The sequence below is a fragment of the Mustela erminea genome, chromosome 13 (assembly GCF_009829155.1).
Source record: "Mustela erminea isolate mMusErm1 chromosome 13, mMusErm1.Pri, whole genome shotgun sequence".
Taxonomy (NCBI): Eukaryota; Metazoa; Chordata; class Mammalia; order Carnivora; family Mustelidae; genus Mustela; species Mustela erminea.
The window spans coordinates 63,455,849-63,466,466 of NC_045626.1; the positions used below are offsets into that span (position 1 = coordinate 63,455,849).

At 47.9% G+C, this 10,618-nt stretch overlaps 1 protein-coding gene across 1 annotated transcript; it reads left to right on the forward strand.

The window, feature by feature from the left end:
* Positions 1-20: 20 nt before the first annotated feature.
* Positions 21-10,192, forward strand: LOC116571592 (tubulin alpha-3 chain). Its single transcript, XM_032309601.1, has 5 exons — positions 21-123; positions 4,300-4,522; positions 5,418-5,566; positions 5,875-6,555; positions 9,809-10,192. The coding sequence occupies exons 1-5, from the start codon at positions 121-123 to the stop codon at positions 10,103-10,105; spliced, it is 1,353 nt and encodes a 450-aa protein (XP_032165492.1). The 5' UTR covers positions 21-120; the 3' UTR covers positions 10,106-10,192.
* The last annotated feature ends 426 nt before the right edge of the window (positions 10,193-10,618 follow it).

A 10,618-nucleotide genomic window follows, 5' to 3' on the forward strand; every position in this document is an offset into this window, starting at 1 on the left:
CTGCGCAGCGGCGGGCCAATCCCCAGCAGTGTGCACAGTCCGGTGGCGGCAGTTGGGCGCGTGGCGTCTGTGGCGGCAGTTGAGGTCGAGTAGCGGCGTTGGGCAGCAGCTGAGCTCACCATGGTAAGACCCCAGGGCCTGGCCTGCCATTGGCAGGACTCCGGCCACTCTTGCTCTGTGGGCAAAGCCCGCCACGTGAGGCGACAGGGAGGGGCAAGACTAGGACGGACGCCGGGACCAGGGTTCCATGGCAGGGGGGCAGGCGTCGGCTGAAGAAGGGACTGGGGTGCGCACGGGAGGTCCGGGGCTGAGGGGACGAGCAGATCGTCATCCTCTCACTTGTCTTCTGGGTGTGTGGGCCTCAAGGGCAGCGGCGACCTGCATCATGGGAGTGTCTGAGGTTGGGGGGAGGGGAGGGCCGGCAGGTGCAGGTGGCACCTCAGAAATTGTGCCTTGATGGAGCCAGGTTGGCAGCTGGGTTTTTGGGGTGGCCTCGAATCAGCCTCTGAGAAGACCAGCCACATTGTTGGGCTTCTGAAGACTGGAGAGTGGTTCTCAAATTTTCGGGTCCCAGGACATCCCTACAGTATTACAAATGATCCAGGACTCCAAGGAGCTTTTGTTTTATGTGGGGTACATCAATAAGCATTTGTCATGTTAGAAATTTAAAACGAGAAACTAATTTGTTCACTTTGAGGCAGCACATTTTAACATAAATTACAAGTATCCAAGTCAGAATAGCCATAGTTTGTCAACTGTTTGTGGGAAAATAACATTCCATGGGAAAAGCAGCTAGTTCCGTTGGCAACTCAAAACACACAAGTGCCGTTTCTCAAAGACAACTGTATTTTAGTAGGTACAAAAGTACTTTATGAATATTTTCTATTTTGTCACAGTTCTTGAGGATAGAGATTTTATTTTTAAAGATATATTTAACTTTAGAGAGAGATAACATGTGAGCGGGGGCGGGTGGGTGGTGGGGTGGGGGATGGAGAGAGAGACTCCTTAAGCAGACTCCCTGATGAACACAGGACTGGATCCCAGGACCCTGTGATCATTACCTTAATAGAAATCAAGAGTTACACACTTTGGGGGAGTGGGGTGCCTGGGTGACTCAGAGGACTAAGTCTCTGCCTTCAGCTCAGGTCATGGACTCAGGGTCCTGGGATTGAGCCCCACATCAGGTGCTCTGCTTAGCAGGGAGCCTGCTAACCCCTCTCTCTCTCTCTGCCTGCCTCTCTGCCTACTTGTGATCTCTCTCTCAAATAAAATCTTAAAAAAAAGAGTCAGATGCTTGGCTCACCTGGGTGTCTCAGATGGTTAAGTAGCTGCCTTTGGATCAGGTCATGATCCCAAGGTCTAGGGATTGAGTCCTACATCCGTCTCCCTGCTTCTCCCTCTGCCTGCTCTGCCTACTGCTCCCCCTGCTTGTGTGTGTGCTCTCTCTCTGACAAATAAGTAAATCTTTTAAAATAAATAAAATAGGGGACCGTGGGTGGCTCAGTCGTCAAGTGTCTGTCTTGGGCTCAGTCATGATCCCAGGGTCCTGGGATTGGCTCCCTGCTCCAAGGGAAGTGTGCTTCTCCCTCTCCCACTCTGCTTGTGTTCCCTCTCTTACTCTGGCTCTCTCTGTCAAATAAATAAAATCTTTTAAAAATATAAAAGTAAAAAATAAAAAAAATTTTAAAAATCTGCTTAAAAATTAAAAAGAGACGCTTAACTGACTGAGCCACCCAGGTGCCCCGAGGTTGGAGATTTTATAAAATCAATAATCATTTTTGCTTCATTATGAACATTCTTAAATGAAATTGGCCAATTGATCTTCTTTTTTTGTCTTTTTACTGTGAGTGCATAAATGTGAGAAATCTAACGAACACTGGTACAGTTTGGTGCCACTACCTTGATTTGTGCTCAAGCGCCAGCAGTTTTACCCACCTCTAATTATGCACCATCAATGCAGTTGTGAACATGATCAGAAGGACTGGTCACCTTAGCAGTCCCGACTATGATATTGCTTTAATTTCCATGTATCCTGAACAGGTATATGGATCTCCAGTGGCCTGGCAACTTCAGATAACTTTGAGGACTGTTGCTGGGTAGGGGATCAATAGAAACAGTAGATCATTGATAGGAGGAAACATAGTTTTATTGTAAAGTAAAGGAATGAGGAGAGCTTCTGCACATTTGCTGGCTGGAAGTTGAAGCTTCTGGGTAAGTAGGGAACGAGGTTATCTGGTAAGAATATGAAGAGAGCATTGGGCTGGAGCTTGAAAAGAACACCGGAAGTTTCAAATAATTTTTTTCAGTGAGGAGATAAAGCTGACTAAAGAAATGTAAGATTTTAATGATCCAGCTGAGGTTGGCAATGAATTTATAATGGCTTTCTATTGAAAGCTAGGAATGGGGGCGCCTGGGTGGCTCAGTGGGTTAAAGCCTCTGCCTTCAGCTCGGGTCATGATCCCAGGGTCCTGGGATCGAACCCCACCTCAGGCTCTCTGCTCAGCAGGGAGCCTGCTTCTCCTCCTCTCTCTCTGCCTGCCTCTCTGCCTACTTGTGATCTCTGTCAAATAAATAAATAAAATCTTAAAAAAAAAAAAAAAGAAAGCTAGGAATGATTTCCTGACTGCTTTTGATTTGTTTCATTGGTTAGATAATCAGATGAAGGTGGCCTTGGAGATCACCTAGCACATTGGTTCCCCCCCCCCCCGCCACTTTTTTAAAGATTTTTTAAATGTGTTTGTCAGAGTGAATGGATGAGCACAAGGGGGGGGAGTGGCAGGCAGAGGGAGAAGCAGGCTCTCTGCCAAGCAAGGAGCCTGATGCAGGACTCTATCCCAGGACCCTGGGATGACCTGAGCCAAAGGCAGCCACTTAACTGACTGAGCCACCTAGGTATGGTATCCCATGTCAGTCCCCATTTTATAAAAGAAGAAATTGAGGGATTTTCTCAGGATACAGAGCTTACTGCAGTCATAGTGGGGCCAAGTGAGTAGAAAAACCAAGTCAGGCATTCTGTGAAGTATAGGCTGCTTGGATTTAAGTAAGGCAAAGTGAACAATATGGATTTGCAAATGGTGTGATTGGGTGGAGTCCAAGACTTCCCAGAGTGTTGTTGACTTCCTTCTCTGAAGGAATGAGTTCTTTGTCATTGGAGTTCTTTCTGGAATTGAATGCTTCCTTCTGGGATAGATTCTTGGGGGATTGCAGCGTAGTGTGAATCTCTGTGCCCCTAACTTGAGATATGATGCTTGTGTAATAGAAAACAGGACTTCAAGTTCTTGGTGTATTGTACATAAGAATTTAGGGTAGATAGGACACCTTGAATTTAATTTGATTTCCTTTATGTATTTGTAAGGATAATGTGTCTAAAATAGAACAAATGATTAATGACTGTGCAGTTAGGTTCCTGGCAGGAAAGGTATGATGCAGTCAAAACATGTACTTTGAAGAAAATCTTTGAAAAGGTACTATCTATAAAGTTATGGGCAGGGTCTAAGGAAACCACCAACAGACGGTGCAATGTTGTAGCACTTGTGATGTCTGGTAGCCTTTAACTCCTAGCTTTGAAGGGGAAATGAGGGAGTGGTTACTGGAAGTTAAGAAGGTAGCTTTATGAAAAGCACTGTCTGCTAGAAGTTCCTGGCCTTGATAAACACTCAAGGAACCCATGGAAGTATGGCAGGAGGGACCCAGGAAGTGAGCACCCTGACCACACTGTCCTCTAACCTCCCTGTCTCCTGCTGATGCCTGCCATTGGCTAAAGCAACCAAGAAGCCAGGGGCAAATCAGCCCTTTTAATGTAGTCCACATGGGTCAGCCTCCCTGAACACAAACCTAGACGGAGAAAAATAGAAGATATATGTAGATGGGTAGATAGAAGACACACATACAGTGACCAGTGGCACCTGAGCTGTCGTAACCTGTGTGCTAGTCCACTTGTCCTTCCCTGAATCTATGTTACCTGTTACCGGGTCTTTGGACAGGACACCATCAAGAACTAATGTTCTTTGGAGACTAAGTATGACTAGTGACAATGCAGAGCTTATTATTGACAGAACACATATGGTCGCAAACACTTTTGTATAGGGGCTAAGTCTGGCACTTAGTAGCTAGGGTGGTTTAGAGCACCTTAGTTTTCACAATGACAAAAGGGTCACATAAGCCTTCTGGGAAAGGCTTGTAAATGATTTAGATGTTGAAACATATATATGTATATATATGTTACTATGTTTTGCATGCCATATAGTCTCGACTGCCAAAAAAACAAGAAGGTCTCAAGGTTTGTGTTCTGGTTCCCAGCGCGAGTGCATCTCTATCCATGTGGGGCAGGCAGGTGTCCAGATCGGCAATGCCTGCTGGGAACTGTACTGCCTTGAACATGGAATTCAGCCTGACGGTCAGATGCCAAGTGACAAAACCATCGGCGGTGGGGATGACTCCTTCAACACGTTCTTCAGCGAGACTGGGGCTGGCAAGCATGTGCCCAGGGCGGTGTTTGTGGACCTGGAACCCACCGTGGTCGGTAGGTACTGGGGCACTTGGGCAGCTTTGCTGGGACAGTGAGAGAGTCTCCCTAAAGCCCCACCCACATCCCCTGTGCTCCTTTGAATCCTTCCACAGAAAGGATGGGACACACGAGTATATGCCTGTGACTGTGTTAGGTGACAAACTACAGGGTGAGTGCTTCAAGTGTCTTTTGCACCGAGGCTCCTAATGCAGGAGAACCTGATATCCAGGAAAAAGAGGCTGGTAATAGATTCACTCGAGGCCCTCTCAGACCCAGGCAGGTGGTTGTGTAGACCAGGGTGCAGGGTGCCCGGTCACGGGTCCTTCGTTAACGCTGCCCACAAGGTGTTGCTGGTGCACAAGAGTCTTGACCTGCATCTTAGACGCAGAAGGTAAATAGAGAACATTCCTTGGGATCCACCAGCTGAGAAGCCTGAGGTGGTGGCCAGGGAGAGCTGCAAAGAGACGCACCTTTCATGGCCACCCAGGAGGAGACAGAATGTCAGCCTGAAGTCTGTGAGCCGCAGGCCACCTAGGGTGCCCTGTCGGGACTGCCTGGCAGAAGTCACGCTGACCTGGTGACTGTCTAATATGTAAGGGCTTCTCAGGCACACTGTTGCTGTAGCTACAGCTGGGAAGAAATAATCGTGTGTGTGCAGGTGTGAGCTTTTTCCCTTCTTTGGGAACCGGTCAGATTGGACTTTGTACCTCCAGTTGACTTTCCCTGCTAGGGCCACAGATCGCAGTTGTGGTCTGCACGTCACAGAGAGACATTTCCTGTGAGACACTGACACTGCTGACCCCCAAGGCCCAGCATGTGCGTGGTAGATGCAGCGGGTCCCCGAATCCCTCCCTCTTGGTGAGTTAACAACAGGCCTAAAAGACATGCGGCCCACGCATCCTCTTTGTAGATGAAGTGCGCACGGGGACCTACAGGCAGCTCTTCCACCCGGAGCAGCTGATCACCGGGAAGGAGGACGCAGCCAATAATTACGCCAGAGGCCACTACACCATCGGCAAGGAGATCGTCGACCTGGTCCTGGACCGGATCCGCAAACTGGTAAGAGGGCGTCCTGTGGACGTTGCCCTGGACGGGAGGGCGGGTGGGGATGGGGACCTCAAGGTCCCTCTGGCCAAACCCCAGGCCAGAATCTTGAGTCCCCGTCTTCCTTCACGGGTGGCTTCGTGCATCCATCATCCATCCGTCTTAACGTCCGCCTTGCTTTGCTTCTGAGTGTCCCGCGTGTGCGCTGTGGACGATTCGAACGCGTAGCGTCCTGCAGAGGAAAAGAGGAGTGACCGTGGCTCGCTGGAGGTCGGCGGTGTGGCTTCTGCAGGCGCTGACCCGCGGTCTGTGATTTCTCTCAGGCGGATCTGTGCACGGGGCTGCAGGGCTTCCTCATCTTCCACAGTTTCGGGGGCGGCACCGGCTCTGGGTTCGCATCTCTGCTCATGGAGCGGCTGTCGGTGGACTACGGCAAGAAGTCCAAGCTGGAATTTGCCATTTATCCAGCTCCCCAGGTGTCCACGGCCGTGGTGGAGCCCTACAACTCCATCCTGACCACCCACACGACCCTGGAGCATTCCGACTGTGCCTTCATGGTGGACAACGAAGCCATCTACGACATATGTCGGCGCAACCTGGATATCGAGCGGCCCACGTACACCAACCTCAATCGTCTGATCGGGCAGATCGTGTCCTCCATCACGGCCTCCCTGCGATTCGATGGGGCCCTGAACGTGGACTTGACGGAATTCCAGACCAACCTGGTCCCGTATCCCCGCATCCACTTTCCCCTGGCCACGTACGCCCCGGTCATCTCTGCCGAGAAGGCCTACCACGAGCAGCTGTCCGTGGCCGAGATCACCAATGCCTGCTTCGAGCCGGCCAACCAGATGGTCAAGTGTGACCCTCGGCACGGCAAGTACATGGCCTGCTGCATGTTGTACAGGGGCGACGTGGTCCCGAAAGATGTCAACGCAGCCATCGCCACCATCAAGACCAAGCGCACCATCCAATTTGTGGATTGGTGCCCGACTGGATTTAAGGTAGGACTGGGTGATGCAGAGTGGTTTTTACCTGTCAGCAGCAGCAGACCCAGCACAGCATGCCCTTTGTGGAGAATACCCCTGTTTCATGGCAGCTAGGCTGCAAGGAAAACAAGTTTAGGAATTTGCTAACGGCATACCAACTACTTCAGGTATCCTTATTTCTTAGAACCACCCTATAAAGTTTCCCAGCGTAGTATAACTGACATCTTACAGTGTAAAGACTGAGCTGAACAGCTGTTAGTATCTTAAAGGCCCCATGGGCAGCAAGTGATGCAGAGCACATCAGAGACAGTCTGACTGTACATCTGGTCTCTCCACATTTCTCTTTTTGCTTAGGTTTGTGGTGTTTTGTATTAGAAATAGTGTTTTTTAGACTTTACATAACTTCAGACATCTCTATTCACTGCAGTTTAGGCAAAACTTGCAGAAATGTAAGCAGAATTTTAAATTGGTTACACAGTGTTTACTGTAGGGGCTGACGAGTTCACTCTTGTTTCTCCAAACCACGCTGGGAATGCTGGGTCGTATGTGGTATCACATTGATTATAAATAGGTGGCTCCTTCAACTCTCTTTAGTGTCACAGTGAAATGTCTGCCAAGAAAAAGGGAACATGTCTTAGAAGCCAAATAACAGATTATCAGGCTCTAGACCTATTATGATTATGCAGCTAAGTGCCTCACTGTGCCTGGGTTTAACTCTGTGTCCTTTTTAGTTAAAAGTGGTTGTTCACCCTTGGGTTTCTGCACTTGACAAAGCTGTGGACCCTCCTATTTGTACGTCCTGATGATTTCTGAAGGTGTTTAGAGAGCTGTACATTCCAGTTATTTCAGATTGAAAATGATGAGAAGCAGAAGAAATGTATGTCATCTGGTCCCATTTGGAATGGCTGTAGCTTACCTGTAACTGCACAGAAGTTGAATCTGTCTGGCCCTGTCAGCCCCCACTTTTTCTATGTCAGATACCTTGATACAGATCATCTCTGATGGCATAAAAATGATGGATTTAAAGTGACTCATAGGAAAGGGTAAACTTTTTATGACAGGTTTCACCAATCTGGAAATAGCCACAAATCTTACATGAGAAGCTTGCAGACCTTAGAAGTTAGAGGTCAAAGTTTAAATCTATTCCACGCATCTAACTGCCAAGTTCTTGACTTGGGTGGAAGAAGTTCTCTTTCAGTCACTGTAACCTTCAGAAGGTAAGGATATCCAAGGCAGCTTCACCTGGGAGGCACTGTGGGGGTTGCCTTGTGACCAAGCTCTCTCTCCTGAATCTCTGGCTCCTGTGAACCAGCATGAAGGCCAGTCTGTGAGGAGGTACAGAAAGCCATAGCTTTTCTTTTTTTTTTTTTAATATTTTATTTATTTATTTGACAGAGAGATCACATAAGCAGAGAGGCAGGCAGAGGGGGGGGGGTGTAGGCTCCCTGCTGAGCAGAGAAGCCCCATGTGGGGCTCGATCCCAGGACCCTGAGGTCATGACTTGAGCCAAAGGCAGAAGCTTAACCCACTGAGCCACCCAGGCTATGGCTTTACTAGGTAAAGCTCAGTAAAAGCCATAACTTTTATTGTTCCTACAGAAGACAGGCCAGCCTCAAAGGGACTATATTGCATTCTTATTGCTCTAAGCTCTTTGTCAGCTGGAGTGTGGTTACATTCTGTGTTCTCTAACCATTTACTCAGGGATACACAATATTCTCTGCTTAAATGTGTTTAGTTTTTTATTATAAAAATGCATATATGTAGCAAAATATTAAAACACTATATAAGGCTGAAAAGCTAAAGTCCTCTTCCCCTTCCCTGGAGCTTGCTTTGTTCTTCATTCTGTGTATTTTCAAAGGAATTTACACTTTTTGTGTTCTGGGTGATGTCGAGAGGCCAGCAATAGCGGCAAAGGATGCAAGTTCTTGTCAGTGACAGAGTTGACTCAGTACACACAAGCCAAAGAAAGCAGGGAATTGGTGGCACTCCCACTTGGGAGGGACTAGCTGGCCTGGCCTTAAGAGTTGTGGGAGGACACCCATACCCCTGGTCAAGTTCTGGCCCATGTCTCTCCCCATAACAATTCTGGAGACTGGCTGTGTCCCTAGTGCTGCTAACTGCTATGTGCTCACCAAGACACTGCCTCAGCACACTCCCAGGTGTTTATCCTCCTGCACAATGATGTTCCCTTAGCCATCAATGGCTCTAGCCTGTTTTGTTACCCCAGAGTAAAAATACCTAGGGTTATTTCTAAGCATAAATACTCAATAGTAACCAACTTGCTTTTCTTTTTGCCAAGTATATAATATACCTTGAGGGGTGCCTGGGTGGCTCAGTCGTTAAGTGTGTGCCTTCGGCTAAGGTCATGATGCCAGGGTCCTGGGATCAAGCTCTTCGAATCAGGCTCCTTGCTCCACGGGGAGCCTGCTTCTCTCTCTCCCACTCCCTCTGCTGTGTTCCCTCCCAGTGTCTTGCTCTGTCAAATAAATAAATCTTAAAATATATATATATATATATACATATATATGTATATATATATACACACACACCTTGAACATGTTTATATGCCAAGACACAGTTCCTTTTCTTTTTCATGACCACAGTGTTTCACTAAAGGTCTATAAAAATTTAGTTTGCCATGATGGACATTTGTTTCCAGTTTTGCCATATTTATTTATTTGACAGAGACAGAGATCACAAGTAGGCAGAGAGGCAGGCAGAGAGAGAGGGGGAAGCAGGCTCCCAACTGAGCAGAGCTAGATGCGGGCCTTGATCCCAGAACCCTGAGATCATGACCTGAGCCAAAGGCAGAGGCTTAACCCACTGAGCCACCCAGGCACCCGCCATTAGTACTTTAAATACATAAAAATGTTCATATATGTAGCTTTGTGCTCTTGTGTGGGTAAATCTAAGAACTGAAAGTATACAGTCAAAGGATGTTAAATTCTTATCAGTACTGTCAAAAAATAAAGTACCAGTTATACAGGGCATCATTTAAATTGGGTCCACAGCTCATTTTTAAAAACAAGCTACTGGAGTGTCTGGGTGGCTTAGTTGGTTAAGCATCTGCCTTTGGCTCCGGTCATGGTCCCAGGGTCCTGGGACGGAGCCCCACATTGGGCTTCCTGGTCGTCGGGGAGTCTGCTTCTTCTGCCTGCTGCTCCCCTGACAGGTGTGCTTTGTCAGATAAATAAATAAAATTTAAAAAAAAAAAAAGCGATCTTTTCTGAGGCCACATTATAATCGCCATGTTCCCTTTCTCTCGCAGGTGGGCATCAACTACCAACCCCCCACTGTCGTCCCCGGGGGTGACCTGGCCAAGGTGCAGCGGGCCGTGTGCATGCTGAGCAACACGACCGCCATTGCTGAGGCCTGGGCCCGCCTGGACCATAAGTTTGACCTCATGTACGCAAAGCGAGCCTTTGTGCACTGGTACGTGGGGGAGGGCATGGAGGAAGGGGAGTTCTCTGAGGCCCGGGAGGACCTGGCAGCTCTAGAGAAAGATTATGAAGAGGTGGGTGTGGATTCCGTGGAAGCAGAGGCCGAAGAAGGGGAAGAATACTGAATGGGAGTGCACCTGGCTACCATCCCTTTGTATCGTCCCCACTGTAACATTACAAGATATGTTTACCTATTAAAGTTTCTGTATTGACGCATCGTGTCCCTTGTGCTGCACCTTGACAGAATGCCCGATACAGATACCTGCCTTTTCAAAGTGCATTTCCAGGGGAAAAAACATGTTTCCTCTCAAAAAAATTAAGCATGTTCGTATGTTTAGTTATCACTTTACCCCTAGAAGGAAGGCTTCAAAAGGCATGGCGGAGGGAATTAGAAAAAATGCTTTGGTTATTCTTAAATCTATCACTTACTCTTGGTGTTCCTTTGGAGAATGAAATAGTAATGTTGGGTTTTTTTCCCCTAAATGTGGAGCGCCTACTTTACCAAGTCGTGTGGGAGGGGCCAAGGAGGCAGCTCCGCCCTAGCGCAAGCGCATTTACTGAGGCTGTTTCCAGCAAGGTCTTTTTGGGGGGAGGGAGGATAATTGGTTTGTTTTAAATCTTTTTTTTTCTTTCTTTTT